This window comes from Ochotona princeps, chromosome 5 (genome assembly GCF_030435755.1).
Source record: "Ochotona princeps isolate mOchPri1 chromosome 5, mOchPri1.hap1, whole genome shotgun sequence".
Lineage (NCBI taxonomy): Eukaryota > Metazoa > Chordata > Mammalia > Lagomorpha > Ochotonidae > Ochotona > Ochotona princeps.
The window spans coordinates 83,674,813-83,695,457 of NC_080836.1; the positions used below are offsets into that span (position 1 = coordinate 83,674,813).

A 20,645-nucleotide genomic window follows, 5' to 3' on the forward strand; every position below is an offset into this window, starting at 1 on the left:
TAACTTTGAACATAACCTCTTCCAGCGAACTTGGAAACAGAAACGTATACTTTCTATTGTCTAATTATTTTAAGGGAAGGGGTGTTTGCAATCCTTTTCTTTTTCTTCACAAACAATAGGCAACTACAAATAAACCAACCCTACGCTATCTTCACTTGAAGGAGTTCGTCTAAACAGATCCATCTCTTCCTTATTAATAACACTGAACAGGACATAAAAAGAGATTTTTCTGTAGGAATTTGTAAATGATGACTGGACTATGTGCTTGATGTGATTACTTTGGAGAAGGTGTTCACAGACCTTCCTGCGACTCAGGGATGTGGGCATGGAATAGAAGACAGCTCTCACATCATGCCAATCCCATTTACGGTTCTCAGTGCAGTAGGAATATTTAATTGTAGGATTAATTTGAATATTTGACATAGGGCCTCCCAAGGCCATCACTCATTTAATTTACCTGTAAAAGGTTCTTATTTTGTTTTGCTTTGTTTTGGGTAAAACTGGCCAAATTCCTCACTGTGGGGAGATAGTTTTGACCCTCCCATTAATTGAGCTCCTCTGAAATAATAGCAACAATTGCAAATCCTGTAAGTTTCTCTCAGGGAGGAGAATAGCATTAGTTAAGTGTTGAGCTTAGAGGGTTCACGTGTGTTGTGTGTTCGTTCAGAGATTTTGACTCAGGGCCTTTTTCGGTACTTTTAGGACAGATGTCCTCTCCTCCTGCAGCCCTGGACCCTGCTGCCTGCTCCACCTTAGGCTGCTATTCTGTCTTCCATTTCCTTCCCTGGTCCTTTGCCTCCTACCTCCCCATAAATGTAGGTTTTCTCCAAGATCTCTTAACATTCCTTCCTGCATAATTTCCTCCAGGGTTACATTTATTCCTGTGCTTCCAACTGTTAGCTGAGTGCCAGTAGCACTTTTCCGATCCCAGGCTTGCCTTGCCATCTGTACTTTGGAGGCATTCACTTAATATCACAAAACTCAATCTAACCAAAATAAAATGCTTGTCCCCACATAACCTCAATCCCACCTCCACAACCTCCCTGAACATTCCCTTCTTCCTAACGGCACCATCATCTCAGGACATGATAACCTTTGAGCACATCCCAAACTTGCTTCCCCTGTTACCGCTACCTCTACCACATCGCTGAAGCCCTTACAGCCAGATCTCCATTACAGTTCATCCAGATATATAAGGTATTTCCCTGCTTGACCTCCTCCACAGTCTCCCCTCATCCAACCCACCCCACACACTGCTGATCAGACTGTCTCCCTGGGACACAGCTCATCCAATACAGAACTCAGTGATCTCCAGCTCCCAGATGTGACCCCCCACCCCACCGATCTCCAGTTTGTGCTCCCAAAATGCTACCACGGTGATTAAGCTAAAATACAAATCAGATTGTGTTTTTAATCCCATTTAAAATACATCAGTGACTAGCCTGTTCCCTAGGGATAAAGTCAAACTTGCTTAGCCTAATGATTTGATTCTCGGATTATGAAAGATGAATTCAAAGGAACTAATGATCTTAAAGAATATTTATCTACCTTTGTACACATACATATTCAATAATGATAGGGCATTGCATTAATGTTTAATCATGGGACACCCAGGCAGCTAGCAAAATCATTCTCAAATGACAACTCAATCAATAAATATCATCATCTTTCTTCAGAGTGCAAGGTCAAGTTCAGCTTCAAGAACTGTCAGATGTAGTCATATTCTGCCTCTGCAGTCTTCCTGTACATTATTTCCTCTCATAAAATACTGCTTCCACTCAGGAGCTACATGTCAGTCCTTGAACACCTGGATCTTTGGAAGGCCTCCAAGTATCTGCTGTCATAGTTCTCTGCCAGCCAAAACACTGATTCCTCAAAGCCTCTCCAGTGAGATTCTGATTCTTAAGGTTTAATTACATCAATGCTGAGCTAATAAAATGCCTTCCATCTCTTTTTCTACATGGCATGGTATTTCCATATGTTATTTCCTCCCCAATAGATTCTTAAGTTCCTTTGTTCAAGGCACATGTAACCATGCACTGTTTGAATCCCGGTTCAGAGCCTGATGAGCAACCTTCAGCAAGGCTCTCAATCTCTCCAACCTTCTGATCTGTCAGAGGCAATTCTATAGTGGTTTGTAAAATACTAGGACACATTCTACAAAGGTATTAGCATGCTATACTAACTTACTCAACATTGTGTTTTAGTTAATGTGTAGCAAATTACATCATTCATAAATACCTGGTGAGTGAAGGAAAAAAATAAACATAACTATAAAGCTTTTTTCTATCCTTGGACAAGACATGGAATCCCAAATTGTTATACAGACATTTAAGATTAACCTGTGTGAGTTTCTCTTTTCATCAACTCTTTAGCTTTATAAATTATACTTTTATTTGGAATTGCTTTTTTACAACATCCTGAGAGAATCAATGCAGAAACAATGTCCACTTTAAGTGTCACTACTCAGCTTCTTGGTTTCATATCAGACTCATAATTGCGCGTCTGTTTTGCAAGGTCTCTTCCAAGTACCACCATCAGACCAAGACCTTTTTTGGTGGTGGTGACAGTTCTGTTTGACTTGCTTAAAAGTCTCAGGCTAGCAACTTAAATTTTTCAAGTTTTTGAGTCTTACATGCTTTGTGCTGTTCCATTCTTTTTTCTCACGGTAGGCAATTGGCATCCGGCTGAATGAGCTGTGTCATGGGGAGAGTGAGAGCCCCGCCAACCTATTGGGTCTTATTTATGATGAAGAGACCAAGAGAAGACTGAGAAAGGAGGATGAGGAGGAAGACTTTTTAGATGACAGTAAGGAGACTCCCTTTACTACAAGAACCCCTGCTTGTAAGAACCTCTGCTTTGGGAGCACTTAATATTTCTCTTTATTTTTTCATATTCTTACCACCTTCCCATGTCTCCCGACTGCATTTTCCCCCTTCTGTTGCACATGTGATGCATGTACTTAAGGTCATACCAAAAGACAACTTATTTATTCTGTGTTTCAGTTTCACTTCTACTCAATAGTATGACCTACCTAATAGGACTCTTAGGAGTGTTAAATGATATATAAAAGTTCAATATTGCATGGCGTGTAGTAAATACTACTTATATTAATTATCATTATATTTTTGTTTTTACACATTGCTGTAGGTTCAACTTCACTCATTTGCAAACATAATTGATAGTTTAACGAGAGAGTAAAGAAAAGAGAAGAAATAGACAAGGCCAGAAAGCTGCATGTGATTGTGAGGGAGAAAAAACACTACTTTTTGGCCTCTGATTCTTGCTATTTTATAAACTTAGTATTAAACACCTCTGAGAGAATCTCCAAGAGAATATAGATATGGAAAATCAGTGCATCAGAAGTTTGCAATTTGTTTTGTTTATCTGCTTAGAAATAAAAATTCAGACCAAGATAATTAAGCATGCACTGCTATACAAATCACTAAAACATTGAAAACCAAGTATATTACAAAATTGAGTCTCATCATAGAAAAGCAGAGACAAAGACATTTCTGTTACATCTGTCAACATTATTCATTTATATGTGTACTATGTTAAACAAGGTTGTGTATGTGTATGGCTGTGGAATTCCTGTCTTGATAGTGATAGTGAGGTCTCTTCCTCTGGCTCTTCCCTCGTGATTTGAAATTTTGTCTCAATACTTATATTTAACATTTTTATAATCAGTTGAATCCAATCCTACCACATCCTTGCAGTCGCAAAATGTAAAAGAATGATTATAGTGTAACAGTGAATAGAATTAAATATAAATAGTAAATGTATGGTTTTCCTTTCCATTCACATCACAGAATATGTCTTTGTACTTTTCCTGATCTTACCCTTTGAAGACCTTACTAAATCAGGGCAAATCTTAGCTGTTGACGAGACACTAAATCCCCCTATCTTCCTTTCAGTCTAATGATGAAGGATGAACCAAAGACAGTGTAGACTATTTAGACAATTTAGAACAACTTGCAGAATTGGGTCTTGTCCATAAAAAGCTTTGAGGATTATTCAGCAATCCCAGAACCTAATGAAGGCCTGACATGAGACCTGTTGCCAAAGTCAATTATCCTGTCTGTCCAAGGACCCTTCCGTGTAAAGAGGAGTTGCGGCAACATTCATTGTATGCACTCTCATAAGCCAAAACAAACCACTCTCAATATAATCGCTTCAGTGTCATTTACCAATATGTTAAGGTTGATATGTTCTTTGTTGTTAAGATTACAAAGAATTCAATCCTTACCCATTGCAACAAGATGTTTCATAGACTAGGATCTGGGCTAAGAACAAGTTCATTGTCTTCAGGACTTGTAAGAAGTCTGTATGATAGCCTCAGTAGGAAAAGAACAAGTCCAGAAGTTTATACTGTAAATATCTTGCTTTCAATTACTTTTACAAACTGCTGCCTGCATATATCAGAAATGTTTAGTCATACAGCCTACACTGAATATAAAAGTCAATGTTTTATTTAATCCCCACTTTCCAGTCAATATATATTCATCTTATGCCTATAATTAGCTTAAAAGCTAACTGAATTTCCTAACTAAATTTCCATCTGGAAATTCCTTTAGGACCTTGTTTCTTCCATTTTTAATGAGAGGCAAAATCTTCGGCTCTCTGTGAACTCTGGAGGAAATAATAATTTTCATAAGGAAATTATAGCTCAAATATCTTTGGAAGACCATTATTGTCAACAGAAATTGTAACTTGTATGTTCTGTTCAGTTAAGAAAATCTAACATCCATGAGACATATTGAATATTGTTTGGAGAAGATTTATATGTAATGATATCAAAATTGCTTGATGACTTGATTCATTCAAGATAGATAACTATTTCTTTTTTTTAATTAGTCAGATATCTATATAACTTGTGTCTTCTTTCCTGAGAGATGTTGAACACTCAATATATTTCTGCATGTTTCATAAAGAAGCATAATGATAATAATAAAAATGAAAAAAGTTAATAAAAAAAAGAGTTATTCCTGAGACTTTGGTGTCAACTTGGATTTATATGCGTTTAAAGCCAAGTCTGTATGTGGCTTAGCCAAGTCTATATGTGGCTTAGCCAAGTCTGTATGTGACTTATGGTGGACACAAAACTTCTCCAATAGTCATGTGTTACTCTGATGGAGTTCATATGACGCCTGTGATACAGGCAATTGTGTATGTCTTGTCTGTGCTGCAGAAATGCCTCTGGACTAGAGTACAAATAATTTCACTGCCTTCAGAGCATTAGGGTCAACATCTCCTCAGTAAATGAACTCATGACAGGTAGTTCCAGATCTCGCTCATTTCCGTATGTATAAAATAAATTCAGTTAACAGCAGTGTGGCACTCTGAGGTGATTTCCCTTTTTCATTTTTCATTAAAGGACTTTCAATCTAGTTGAACCCCCATTTCATTGCCTTAGGGCAATGTGAATTCATCTAGGTGACGTTCTCATATGCGATTTGGTTTTACATGTGTAGCTTTGTCCATCAAACTGTACTTCTTTGTAGTTTTCCTTGGCTTGTCTGCTTATGAAAGGACATTTTCATCCCATAGGTACTGTGAACCCCTCCAAATGTGGCTGTCCCTTTGCCTTGAAGATGGCAGCTTGCCAACTGCTCCTGGAGATCACCACCTTCCTGAGAGAGACCTTTTCTTGCCTACCCAGACCTCGCACTGAACCCCTTGTGGTAAGTGACAGTGTGTGTGTTCACAATCCGATTGGAAAGGCCAGGCATATGGCTTACTTCTAGTATTCACAGTTTCCTCAAAGGCCTACGTGATTCAATGTATAACATAATTTAAAAACTCAATCCATAAAAATGCTGATTTGTCTTTAAAAATAACCTCAAATTTGACCTGGAAGTCATTAAACACAATTTCTAAGTACAGGTCTTAGTTACTGTCAGTTATAATGAAAATAGCCAAGAACTTTTAGCTTCTTTTACTTTGTAAGCTTTGAGAAATCTCATAACCAATGCTCTGCAGAAATCATTGACAGATGTTTTCACGAATTGCTCATCAATCTTTACATAAATTATTTCCAATGAACATTCTTATTTCAATCCTATTGTTATCTCTGTAGCATTCTTTATGGATTATAGACACATAAAAATGCACACAGAAACATACAAAAGCACACATACATGCACCACTGCAGCATGATTTTTTTTAACAGAAAATTCAACACTGGGCTAGAACTGGGAGTCCTTGCTGTTAGTGATATTGTATATACCTTGGATGTTCCTGGACCCTTAATTCCCTAATGGTACCAAGTGCCCAGTGGCTCTTTTATCATAACCATGATCTAGTCGGAGTTGAGGGATTAGTTCATACCACTCTCCAAGTAACAATTTATATGTTTCCAATTAAGTGACTTTTTCTCTGTCTACCACCTCTCTTACTTTTTAACCCAAATGTGAACATTTTCAAAGCCACAATCTAAAAGTTTTGTTGGGTAAAGGCACATAACTGTTTAGATGTAGTTGCATGTAATTCAAATAGTGGGAAAGTTTCTGCAGGACCAATGCAGTGCTGGAGCGATGCTCACCCTTATGTACCCCTCACTGATACTCCAGGATTTGGAAAGCTGCCGACTCCGTTTGGATCCCGAGTTGGACAGGCACAGATATGAAAGGAAGATAAGTTTTGCTGGGGTTCTGGATGAAAATGAAGACTCCAAGGATTCTCTCCACAGCAGCAGTCACACCCTCAAATCAGATGCAGGTGTTGATGAGAAGAAAGGTATGAAAAGTAAAGAACTATTTCACATTTTATGGTTTCCCAGGGTATTTGGTCCGGGGTTTAACTAAGAGTTGAGAGCCCAATATGTTGCTTCTATATGATACTGACAATATTGACCTGATGAAGTAGGAAGGCATATTCTTTGGAGGTTGAACTCTGCAGCCAGTGAAGCCTGGGTTCTATTTCCAGCTTAGCAACTCTTCAAATTCATTGAATCAAAGACACTATCAGCTTTAAGATGGCCCATTATTTTGTTTACTAATTTTGGAAAAAGGAAACAGTTATAATTTAACTCATGCAATTTATTCTTATCAGCTTGTGTTTTATTCTTGTTGAAAGAAGCCATTAATACTAAATTAGATACAGATTATTGCTATTATTATCATCATGAGGGGACTTGAAAAGTTCTTGGAAAATGGAATTAAGAGATTTGTTGTGATATAAAAGAATTTTTGAATTGATGCAATTTTTTCAAAATTTCAATGAAATTTTGGAAGACCTCTTCTTTTGATCATTACATGCAGTCAAAACCTGAGAAAGCACAAATACTCATTAAAGTTTTTATAAGTCATCTTCAGTTCATAGTTCAAATTTCTTAACTACTGTTAAACTAAGAGTTGTCTATACACATGGTTTTCTACATATTAATGTCCTCCCTGCCATCAGGTCAGTGATGGATCACTGCCAAAATGGATCCATAAAACAAGTAAAGCTACTTGGGCTGGTTATATAAGCCAACTTACAAATGGATGAGGCTAGCTTACCTTCATCTCCCTTTAGGAATGTGGTTAAGACACTTAGTTACAACCCTACCCACCCTTCCTCTCCTCGCTATTACTGGGCATCTTGGATCTAAAGATATTGACATCCGTTTTGTCCATTTTGTCCATTTTGTGACTGACATTTTACATGACTTCTACACAAATAATAACTGATGTATCATACTGCCTATCTGGCGTTAGTGATCATAAAATACCAATAATCATTTTAAAAATCCCTATTTTAGATATGTTAAAATGTAAAAGAAAAAGCATTAAAATTGGGGAAATATGGTATCCTGCCATGTGATATTTTCTGTTACTTAACCTTTGAAACTAAAGTTTTTCTCTGTAAAATTGGTTTAATATCACTACTGCATTATGATGCTAAAAGCTTTAAATAAGACAGTGCAAGTAAAGCTCAAACTATCTGGTGACTAGTAGGTGAATAACACTGAATAACTATTATCATTTTTTAATATTATGAGCATAGAGATTAGAACCCATAGAGAAAATCCTGTGACCTGAAGATTGCGAAATCGTACGTTGCTGTCTAGTGAAGTCTTTAAAATGTTGACCTCACTATCTAATTTTGGTTTTCTTAAGCTTTCTTGCCCTCAACATGTTTATAATAAATTTCAGTGAAAAGAGTCCCAACACATTCATTAAAATTCAGAGGTGGTTTTATTCACTTCAGTATTTCCTAGTGTGATGAATACGTGATTCAATCAATGTCACATAGCTTAATAGGTGACTGATTATCAAGAAGAACCTAATAGAGAAAAAAACACAAAATATTAAAAACCTTTTGATGAATGCACATATGCTGTGAAAGTAAATGTGTAAGGATTAGAATGTTGTCACTTCTTAAGTATGCAAATAAACAATACTTCATTTTCTATTGATTTGTGAAAACAGGCCACATTACAGGAAGAAAAAAATCAAGTCTCAAACAATTTCTAAGTTTGAAGATGAATCAACTCAATGTGTTTTCAAGCATTACAAATGAAGGCAAGGATGCCTACATAGAAAAACAACCCTTCATCTTTTAGACATATCCCAAAGAAATTTTGATTCAGAATGTAATCAGTCTTGTTTTCCTAACGTTATTGTATGAATTATTGTTTGAAGTAGTTAAGAAAACATTCATAGTATTGCTATGGCTAACCTTGAAAGAATGTAAAGCTAAAATTATAAATAAAACAAGAATATGTCTATAATACTCTTAATCAGTTGTTGAAAATCTTTTGAAAGATTTCTGAATGTTTCTCAATCAATATGACAAGCTGATGTCAACTACTTCAGACAACATGAAAAATAGAATGATGGAAAGCCTGTTATTTAAGACCATTAAAATTTCACTTGAGGTTTTATGAATCTATTTTTAACAAGTAAAAAATGTTAGTTCCTGTTAGAAACAACCTGAGGAGAGTTAAGACTCTACCAAGGAAGGTGGATATGAGATGTTCTGTAGAACTAACAATGTCAGCTTAAAATCTCCAAGCAGAGTCTTTTTGAATCATTTTACTCATATTTGAAATAGTAACTGACTAGTACTATAAACAAAACAAAACAAAAAGACAGAAACCAAGAGCAGTTTTGATTCATTCAGCTCTGTCTAGTTACCAGAATACTGCAGTAGACTGGGACGTTCTCCACATATGTTTTAAATGGCTAATAATGAATAGTTTCCACATAATAAGCAATAATATTAAATGCTAGAGTTTTAAGTGGACATAACTAGTATGAAGTAAAACAAATTAGGATCAGGGACATACCCTTGAGTGGTAGGGATGTAGTCTGTTTCTAGGTTTGGCTAGAGAATTGATATAACACAGATATTTCTGAGTTGTATTTTTAAGAATAATTTCATCTGTGGTAATGGAGAGAAAACTAAGCAATTAGGTAATTACAATAATTCAAGGAAGCAGTAAGAGGGCCTTCAAAATTCCATGATATTTTCAAGTGCAGAGCCAATAAGGGTTGCTAATAGATACAATGTGTGATGAAAAAAAGGGAGAGAGTGAGAGATGTTTTAAGGAATACAGGTGTTTCTGATGCATTTTCATATTGGATTATGTTGTCATGGAAGCAAAAGCTGAAAGCTGTACAAGTTCAACTGACACTTCTGCTGCACAATCCCAAATCGAACTGTAACTGCCGTATCTCATGTAAAAAGCCATTGCACAATTCTTAGCCACAATTTTTCACTACTATGGAGTGTCTCCATTAATCTTTGTGATAGAAAAAGTTCTCAAAATCCAATTTCTTTCAGATCACATTGGTTTGCTTTTGTGAGCTAAGAAGTGTCATAAAATCAGGACAAGAATATTAGTTGTGTGCTTCATAAAAATAAATGATCTTTAATATTTTTTCTGCACTTCCAAAAATGGCATTGGTTTTCATTTAAAATAATTTTTTTCTGTGCTAGGCTCTTTAAGACCTATCATAAAGTCTCAATTAAGCCTAACAATAATATTAAAAATAAAGACAAGTAAATTTTGTGTTACTGTTAAAATATAACATTGGGTTATGTTGTTTTTGTTGGATTTATCCAAGTGCACTTTAAGAAATGTCATCTGGATGCAGAATTCTAGACATACCCAGGAATCTCCGTGAGACCTCTGCTAGCTCAGTGTGATTATTTTAATCTTTCTTAAGTCCAAGAGTCAATTAAAAGATTAAATATTCACGTTGTTCAAGAGGAATTCTTCTGAGCTTCTTCACAAAGCATTTAAAATACACCTTTGTCTCACATTTTGAAGAGTTATACAAGTTCTGTTTTACTCAAATATTGAAACCTGAAACTAAAATGTGGTTTTTCTCACTGGGATTTTAAGAATATTAAATAGTTGCACCTTAGTAAGAAATCTTGCTCGTATTTTATGAAGGCAAAACCAAATCCTTTCAGATAACTGAATGTCTTTCTCCCCCTACCTGACAACACCAAGTCTCCCAAAGAACAGGAGGTGTATATGTGACTATTGGAAACAAAAATGCTTTTGACTTTAAAAGTAGGTTTCAAGGTTAAACTTTTTTATCTATTTTCTTTGCTGATGATTATTTCTTTCAAAGCACTAAAGATGACTAATGCATGTTCTTCTTGGTACACATAGATTGTAAGGTTGGCTCAGGGTGTTGCAACATTTGGACTCACATCCCACCCAGCCTTTTAACTGAGAGAAGGATGCCATGAAATCACTAGGTGCCTTGAAATTGGAACCTTACATTCTCAAGCTCATCCAAAGCACCCCAATGAAATAGATCTTTTAGAGCCCTTTGCTGAGGCGCAGAGTGGAGCCCACTGCTGGTTATGGGAGGGGCACCTCTTGTTTTTATTTCCTAAGGAGGTATTGCAATATAAGGAGCTTGTATGTCAGCTCACAGAATTCTGTTAAGATCCGTTTCAAGAGAAAAGCAAAAACCAATGGTTTGTGTTTCTTCTGCATCAAGCAGATGTATGACATAAATGCACTTCAGAATCCTAGATGCTGCTGCTGTTGCAAAGGCACCCTCATGTTTGTGAACCTTGGACTGGCACAGGGTCAGATTGTTCCCTGCCCCAATGTGCTTTGTGTCCAAGAGAGAATCTGCGGCAGCTCTTCCTGGCTGCCCTGGCTTCCTGCCTGCCTGGCAAGGCCTGTCGACTGAAGACCCTGGAGAAGCTCCTTTCCCAGAAACACTGTTTATCCAGGCTAACAGAGAGGAGACTGCTCAAGGACAAGTTGGGGAGAACTTGGATGTAACACTGGCTGGGGGAAACTAAAAGGGAAAAAGCCCTATTTTATTCTTTTGATACAGTTCCCAGCAGGAAGATCAGGATAGGAGGTTCTCGCCTGCTCCAGATTAAAGGAACCCGCAGTTTCCAGGTGAAGAAGGGGGGTTCCTTGTCCAGCATCCGCCGAGTCGGCAGCTTAAAGAGCAGCAAGCTATCACGGCAGGACTCAGAGTCTGAGGCTGAGGAGCTGCAGCTGGCCCAGAGCAGGGACACTGTCACTGATCTAGGTAACATAGAGGAGTGGGGGTACAGGGACGTGGGGGGTAGTAAGACAGGACTCAGATCTGTTTCCTTTTACAGAACTAGGGCAGAGTCATAGGTGAGACAAGTCATTGATTTGAAAGCCAGAATCCCCTCTGCGGAAGAACTGTGCAAATCTTATTTTGTACACACAGGTCACTGGGGAGTTTTGTTGGAAATATAGATTCTGATTCAGCAGATCTGGGGTGGGGGGTCTGAGAGTCTATATTTTTAACAAGCTTCTCAGTGAGGCAAGAGATGCTGACTCCAAGACCACACTTTGAGCAGCAAGGGTCTCAAATGTTACATTGGAAAAGAAAACACTGGAATGACAAGAACAGTTATTTTAAACCTAGATGTTTGTGTATTTTGAAATCTCTTAGGATACAGCAAACTGAAGGTTCTATACACTTTAATATATCTATTTAATAGTAAAAACAATATCAAAGGGGAAAGAGTATCCAGATCTGACAATTAATGATTCTCAGAAAGTCATTTAACTTCCAGGGATTTGTTTTCTCGACCTGTTCAGTTGTCCATCTGTATCCATGAAGGTCCCTTGCTGTCCCCACAGAGATTATAAAATGTAAGGATGATCAACTGTTATATGTAAAATGGAGTAGTATTTTCACAGGACTAGTGCATATCCTCCTATATACTTTATTCTAGATTACTGTAGTACTAAGTAAAGGCTATGTATTTAGTTGTATTGTTTAGTTAATAGTGCCAAAGGGAAAAAAGTTGGTCCATCTCCAGAACAAATGTAATTTTTCTCTGAATATTTTTGCCCTACAATTGGTTGAACACAAGGATGTAGTACTCATGGATACAGAAGGCCAATAGTAATTGTTTCCTTCCTTCCTACATATAATGGGATGCTTTAGAGATAAAGCAGGAAATGATTGTAAAATGTCTTAAACATGTGAGGAAAGCTGATTTAAAAAAAAATCAAAGCATTAGAACTAGAAATTGTCACTGTAGGATTGAAAGAAACTCTCAATCCCAAAATATGGCCCCTGACTAGCGTCCTGATAGACAAAGAGATATTGTAAGAATAAAAATAGCCATGTGCATAGCATTAACTATTAGGTGAAAGTAGGATCAAATTCTCTTTGCAATTCAATCTCTGAATTAACGGCAAAATGTAAAGTATTTCCCTCCTAAGTAAGTAGCTTGGGAAGTCAGCACTAAATGTGGATAAAAGAGTGATCGAGACTGTTAAGGAGAAGCTGGATATAGCCAAAGAATGTTTTCAATAGAAAATGCTTCTACATCCACCCACCTTGTCCTTTGAAAATAGCTAATTTATGCGTTACTCAAGATTCCGCTTATTTTTAAGAAGACAATAGGAGGAAATTCCTTGTGCTTTCTTTTAACATAAGTCCTAAATCTATTTTCTGTTAAGTAGTGTAGGAAAGATTATTTCGATAACTTTGTTGGATTGGCCAATTGATTTTGACCAGTTGCAACAGGTAGTCGGGAGACATTGTTTTGCCATTATTATGGTCCATATAAGTTTTCATATTTGAGGGCAAATATTGTTGAGCAGACCACTAAGTAATAAGATAGAAATTTCTCCTTTCCCATTTCCCACAAAGAGAAGTTTAAACACAAAGTTACCCACACTTAAGCTTAATTGCTTCCAACTCTCTTAGCTTTTTGTTTTGTTTTGTTTTGTTTTTGAGGCATCTACTCATCTTTGAGATAGCTCTGCTAGCAAAGCTTGGAGAGTAGGATAAGGGCACTACCAAAAGCCACAGCAACACTGGAGGCAGCAGCACATGGTGAGGCCATTGTAGGTTGGTTGGTCTCTACTTAACTTCACCTGCCATGACTGATCAATCTGGAATGGATTTGGGCACAAACAACCACTGGCTCATCTCAGCAATTCAAGGACTTGACTCTGTTCTTTTTCTGCTCCCGTTTCTCAAAATGGAAGCCACCATTACAGAGATCATAAAGGTCTTTGAAATTGCCGGTTCAGCTGGTAATGAGGAAACAATTTCCATTTAAAGTACTCCAATAAATTCCATATAATGCCCTGTTGCTGACTGGGCCCTATAGGTCTACCCTAGGATTCGAAAGTACAAGTAGCATGTCTTGCCACTATGGTCCCCAGAGAAACCAAACACTGAACTCTTCCTTGGTTTTTTTTTTTTTTTTTTTTCTTTCTCTTTTTAAGAAGGGAGTCCTTGGAGTGCAAGTGAACCCAGCATTGAACCAGAGGGAATGAGTAATGCCGGCACAGAAGAAAATTATCACAGGAACATGTCATGGCTTCATGTAAGTAGAAATCTCAGAAAGAGATTTGAAAACAGATCGCTGGTTGGGGAAGTTCCATGGAGGACCATCAGTCCAGCTTAGCTCCCAGAGTGCCAACACTTAGATGCCAGCTGTATCTATTAATACTAATTAAGATTGCTATTCTGCTGGATTATACTAACTTTCAGCTTTAAGTAAAACATAAGGTCTTTAATCCTGACTTGTGGGTCACCTTAAGTTAAAGAAAATCATGTCAGAAAGAGCCGAGTTGACTTTCAGGACATCCTGAGTGATGCAGGCTGGGCATCACAGTTTTGCAGGTCACTCTAAACAATGACAGCAAAGTCAATCTTGAGTTTATATTAATTCAAATTATAAATCAGGACCAGAAGATTCTAAGATAATAAAGATCTTATTTCAAAATACTACCTGGAGGACCAGGAAGGATAGAATCCCAAGAAGTTGTGGGAAACAGTGGGAATTGGACTGGGCATGAAGAAGGACATGATAAAGTTAAACAAGAATGGCATAATTAGGAAATCATTCTTAAAGAGATTATTGGTTATAGTCATAATATTATTTATCACTTAAGATTTATTTGTTTATTTGAAGGGTAACGACAGAGGGAGAGAGGAAGAGCTCTTCCAACTACTGATTCAATCCAAAATAGTAACAATGGCTGTGGCTGGGCCAGGCCAAAGCCAGGATTCTGGAACTTCACCCAGATCTGCAGGGGCCCAACACTTGGCTATCTTCCACTGCTTTCCCAAGCATATTAGCTGGAAATTAGATCAGAGATGGAACAGCAGAGTCTCAAACTAACACTCTGACAGGATACTAGTATTGTAACTGGTGGGCTGAACCTGCTGTGCTGCAATGTTAGCCTCTGCTGTAGTTTGAACCTAATTTCCTGGCTGAGTCAGATGACGGCTATCTGGTTCATAATGTTCCTTAGAGTATATGATGCTATTTCTTCATTGTGGAAATGGTCCACAGAATTTATGGTTTTTGAGGATCTATGAACAGCTACTTTTTAATCCACAAACTAAAAGGCCATGTGGGCAGCTCAATACATTTTTACAAAGTCAATATACCTGTGTAACCACTGTTAAGAAAATCATTATGAATACCTTAACACTCCTTAGGTGGGAACTTAAAACACTCTATTTGAACACAAAATGGAGGGATAAGGGGCATGACCAGAACCAAAATCATCTAAAACCCAGATGCGGGAGGATAAAGGCAATTTGTAGTGTGTTGAGATGTGACTTCCAGTTCCTGTTGAAGGAACATCAGAGTGCAAGATGTGAACATGCTTTCAAGCTTCACAAGGTGGGCTGGAGTTGGAGGCACCCACAGCTGCCAAAGGTCAGCCAGGCTCTCTGGGATGGATCTGACCAATTTATGCATCCTCTTCCATCTGGCTGCTTCCACATCATCATAGTTGAAAAAAAAGATAGGTGATTTTAGGTTTGCAATCTCCACTTGAAAATATTTGGAAGCCATAAACGCCACAGTAATTGCTTTAACAGTTTGAAGATCTGCTATTTCATTGTTTCAGAGAACTCAGGTATGTTTGGGTTGAACAAAAGGCCAAGTGGACAAAGACTTGTAATTGTTTATTCTACTGTGGAAATTACTGAATCATTGCGGTTTCAAGGCCCTTCAAGCAAGCTGACATTCTCACTTTTTGTCTTCTATCCTCTGTGAATCCATTTGTTTCCTGATTGCCTGGCTGAGTCTATGGATTATTTATATTCCAGGTCATGATCTTGCTATGCAATCAGCAAAGCTTCATCTGCACTCACATTGATTACTGCCACCCACACTGCTACCTTCACCACAGCCGCTCTTGTGCCCGCCTGGTCAGGGCCATCAAATTGCTCTATGGAGACAGTGTGGACTCCCTCCGAGAGAGCAGCCATGTTAGTAATGTGGCCCTCCGAGGCAAGAAACAAAAAGAGGTGAGTGAATGATCTTTGAATATAATGATGTCCTAACAATATTGTTCCCCCTGGAAATAAAGTTTCAGATGGCTGCAACTGTGTAAACTGGGCTACAGGTCTGAGTGGTAATGAACAAACTTAGGTGGAGGCAAGAAAGAAAGAAAATTGCCCTTCGTTGATGTCCATGTGTAAATATAGAATGCTTCTCCACATTGTACCTTGCTTCTATAAATATGAATAATAAATATGAATAAATAATAAATATGAATAAATGTGAATTCGGAGAACTGTTAGTGACAAATAACTGTAGTTCTCATCCTAATCCCTGAAAATCTCTGAATATGTTACACATATGATATACATGATTAAGTCAACTCAATGAAGAGTTGGCTGTGGACCATTCAGATAGATTTGCTGCAGTCATAAGGGTCCTTGCAAGTGGGAGCAGGCACCAGAAGGATCAGGTGCAGGAAAGGAGTCTTATGACAGAAGCAGAGTCAGAGTGAAGTGCAGCCATGAGCCATCAATGTCTGGCAGCTTCTAGAAGCTGGAAAAGATATTACAATGGATTAGCCACTAAAGCAGTCAGGAGCACTACCCTGCCAATTTATGATTTGTGACCTCCAGTATTGTTAGGTCATATCTTTGTAGGTTTTTTTAATTCTTTTTTAATTTTTAATTTTTATTTATTCATTTATTTTTGTTATGATTTTTGCTATTATTATCATTTTATAATACAGTTCCATAGGCCTTGGGTTTTCCCTTACCCCAACCCAAAGTTCCTTCCCCCCAACTGAGTTCCTCTATATTAATACTATAGTATAGTTCTTCATACATAGTCACATGTTCATCATTGCAGGCATGGACAATGGCAGAGAGTCCAACATCCTATTGTCAAGAGATAGTTAATAGTTTCATTGCGAGTCCATCTTTTATCTGGAAGTAGAGATGCATACTGCATTGTATCCTCACATCTCGATATGATGATCTCCATTACACACATACTATACATCCCCTTGAATGAAAAGCCACAATACAAAATCAGCAACAGGAAGAAAAATAGAAATTTACAATGCCATGAAATTCTCAAACTGTTTTGATAGTTCAATAGTCCTGAATTGCTGTCAGTCCCGCCACTCCAATCGCAGTGAAATCTCCCCAATCCACCTTAGAGTCTCCGTATGCCTAGATATTCACTGCCAATGCTTGGTTGGAGTAGTTGATCAATTTGTTCTGTAGGAGGTTTTAAAGTTGTATTTATTTGAAAGACAGAAGTGGGGTTGGGGATGAGGGACAGTACTGGGCCACCTGCAGCACTGGCATCCCGTAGGGCATCAATTCAGCTCTAAGCAGTTTCTCTTATAATCCAGCTCCCTGTTAATGTTTCTGGGAAGGCAGTGAAAGATGGCTCAAATGCTTGAGGCTCAACAGCCATGTGAGAAACCCAGAAAAAGTTCCTGGATTCATTGTGGCCTAACCCTGGTGTTGTGGTCATCTAGGGACAGAATCAGTAGATGGAAGACCCCTCCTTTTCTTTCTCAGTAAATCTGCATTTCAAGCAAGTAAAATAAAAAAAAAAAATGAAGTTAAAATTAAAAGACAGAAATGTAAGACAGAGGGGCTAGAGAGAGATCATTTGTATGTCGGTTCACTTCCCAAAAGGCAGCAATAGCCAGTGCTGGGCTAAATCAAAAACAGGGACCAGAAACTCCACCCACAAGGATCCCAGGAGCCCAAGTACTTAGAACACCTTCTTCTGCCTTATAAACATTAAGAGAAAGCTGGATCAGAAGTGCAGCAGCTGAAACTTTAAAACTGTCTCTACAATATGGAATGCTGGCTACACATACAGCAGGTCTCTTGCTGTGCCAACATGCCAACTACAACAGTGTGATCATTTGTTGCAGCCTCAATGGGAAATTTATACAATTAAGAATGACAAAGTAAGCAATGAATGGCCCAACTATCTATAGACAAATGACAGAGTGATAGAGATTAAAAAATGAAAGACCTTACAGAAGCTATTAGGTTTTAAAAGTGTTCAGCTGTACTTCTCTGACAACTCCATTTGGCAGCTAAGCTGACAGAAGATGCTGAATGTAACCAGGATTGCAGTGTTGCTGCTGGGAAGGCTTCAAGTCATCCAGCTGCCCCTGAATAGGCAGGGCAGCCAAGAAACTCCGCTGAGTACAGTAGACCACTTCTGCAGCTGCTTTTCCAAAGGTTTTACAAGGAGATATTTACATAACACCTACTCATTTCAATCAGCACTCATTAAGTACTTGGTTTTGGCACCGTATTTGGGCCAGGTCTTTAATCTACTTAGGAGCAGATGATCATTCTACTAAAGAGTTTGTAAGCCAAGTTTGGGTTGAGGATGGCAATATTAAACACACCGCACAACGAAGAAAGAGGCACTTGTTAATATAGTAACAACAAGCATATACAGCTTGGTTGTATAGCACATTGTAGTGTTTCAGCATTCACAGAGATTTTTGTTATGATTTTTTTCTTGAGTTTCATTGACTTTACTTGAAAGAGTGGCAGAGATAGAGGAGGGGAGAGAGACAGACAAATAGATCTTCCATCTGCTAGCCATCCCCAAATGGCCATAATGACCATAGCTGAGTCAGCCTGAAGCTGGGAGCCAGGCGTTTCTTCTGAATCTTCCATATGGACACAGGGGCCCAAAGACACTTGGGCTATCCTCCACTATGTTCCAAGGCATTAGCGGAGACCTGGATCAGAAGTGGAGTAGCCCATGTGGGACGCCAGTGCCAAGGTGAAAGATTAACCTGCTATACCATTGTACCCCAACAGATTTTATTAAGAAAACAATGTATGTCCATCCAAAGTAATTTGTGTGATACAAGACACCCTAGAGAAAAAATTGCATCCCCTACATGATCTTTGAGTGTTTTTTCTAAAGATATGTGTAAGGATATAAAGAAGACACTATGACAAACTTCTTTTTGCTTCTCACAAACCACGTACCAGATATATTATTTCCTGTTTATAAGTGAGAAAAATGAGGCTCAGAACAAATGAGATTGCTCACAGGTCACATCCCTACTGAGCTACATTCTAGCTTAAAAAGATGCAATATCAAAGTCAGGGCTTTTTAAAACTATATTGTATCTTATATCATTCAACCTTTCAAATTCTGAAAAATGGAGACTAGATCATTGTGCCTTATAAATAAACTATGAACTAGTAAATGATGACATAAAACAAAAATACATGCATGTGTGTACATGTATATATGTTATTTATATACACATTTCAAGCTTAAATGACACTACATTCAAAGAAATCATTTTTGTTTGCATAATTTTTCATATAAAAACCATTTGGCTTTAAGAGAAAACCATAATGCTGGAAGTTGCAAACATATGCAAGCCTCAATTATGTTCATTTTCCTCCACACACATTACAAAATTACTTGTTTCTGTGTCTTTGCTCAACTGTGCTTTTGTCTCTAATCTATGGAAAGCCAACCTCAAGTATTCTTCATGTTCCACTGAAATGCAATCTCCTTGAATCTTCTCGTGAGCTGTTGAGTGTTAGGAGGGGGGCATGCTGCAGGCAAATGATAAACATTTTCTTCCTTTCTTCCCTTCCTTCTTTTTCCCGTTCCTTCCTTTCTTACTTCCTCCCTCCATTCCTTCATCATCTAAGTTTTCAAGGCATTTTACTTCTGTTTTTTTCCCATTCTGTATTCAGGAATTCATGTATCTATCCATTCATCTTTTCAAAAAAAAAATTTAACTAACCTGGGACTACCTGACGTCTTTGCTTGTGAAGCACATAATACTAGATGAACAAGAAACAGAAACGTCTTCATAGGACACACAGTGTAGTCTGAGAGGCAAACCTTAATCAGGCTAACCTCCCAAGTAGATGTTGAATTGCTGCAGGAATTGGTAAAACAAAGAAAAGGCATGCTGTGCTTAGAGAATTTAGGAACAAGGTTTTAAGCTTATTAGGGTAAGCTCTTTCAACCCTTAACTGAAGTATAGGTGAGTAATAATTAGACACTTCCTGGCATCGTGTTGGAGCACAGAGGACAGCGGCACACTGATATTCCATAAGCTGATATAGACACTCTCATAGAAGACTATGGGACAGCCTTTGCTTTGTGCTAGGAGCTTGGCTGAACATCTTCTAGTCTTTACAAATTTATGAAAATGAAGAAGTCCCGTGCAGTTTAAATCTTGAAAGATGTCCTAATAGAGTTCTCACTCATAGCAGAAGAGTAAGTATATCATGAGTGTTCCCCACCTTGGATTCAGACGGGACACTGCTGTGAAACAGCCAAAAAGGCTTGTCAGCTTTTCTGCTGTCTGTCATATTTCTGAAAGGGAAAAGGAAAGTTAGCAAGAATCAATGTCTTCGAGACTCAACATACTGATGTCACTCATGCAGGTGGAGAATTAGCAAGACGGAGTGTGTCCTCTATAACATTTGGTTTCTGAAATGCTAGCCTTTCTACTCAAGCTCTTCATTTTTTCTCATGATGAATTCCACTTGCCTGTTCTGAATCTGTCACATAAATGAGCAATGCCAACATCTCCAGTGCTGAAGTAAAAATTGGATAGGCAAGAAAGCTAAAGTAAAAGCAGATTTTTTATTATAATTGAATCTTATGAGTAATTGGTATTTTATTTCTGCTTCCTTTTCAACTGGCTTTTATGGTAGAATATATTTGTAGCAGCTAGTACATTTTGTAACCCCAGTAACTCTGACCAATCTGCTAATCTACATTTCAATGCTCAGGAACTTGCTGTACATTCTGTCAGTCTATTTTAGCTCTTTCTGAATCCTGGGGACATTTGGAAATATATAAGCCATCATTCTACCTGTATGTAACACTTTCTCCAAATAGTTTTGAATTTTTTCCTTCGTGGCTATACCTTGTCAGAT

The 20,645-nt window shown here is 37.9% G+C and overlaps 1 protein-coding gene across 4 annotated transcripts in view; it reads left to right on the forward strand.

The window, feature by feature from the left end:
- Positions 1-20,645, forward strand: part of UNC80 (unc-80 homolog, NALCN channel complex subunit) — a 176,419-nt gene that overhangs the window by 74,768 nt on the left and 81,006 nt on the right. For 2 of the 4 annotated variants that reach the window (XM_058664938.1, XM_058664940.1), the window contains exons 24-28: positions 2,673-2,808; positions 5,551-5,684; positions 6,573-6,738; positions 13,697-13,797; positions 15,540-15,740. In XM_058664938.1, coding sequence (XP_058520921.1) covers positions 2,673-2,808; positions 5,551-5,684; positions 6,573-6,738; positions 13,697-13,797; positions 15,540-15,740 — 738 coding nt within the window. Of the gene's footprint in view, positions 1-2,672; positions 2,845-5,550; positions 5,685-6,572; positions 6,739-11,297; positions 11,502-13,696; positions 13,798-15,539; positions 15,741-20,645 lie in introns of all 4 variants that reach the window. The other 2 variants (XM_058664936.1, XM_058664937.1) reach the window with 2 other exon arrangements.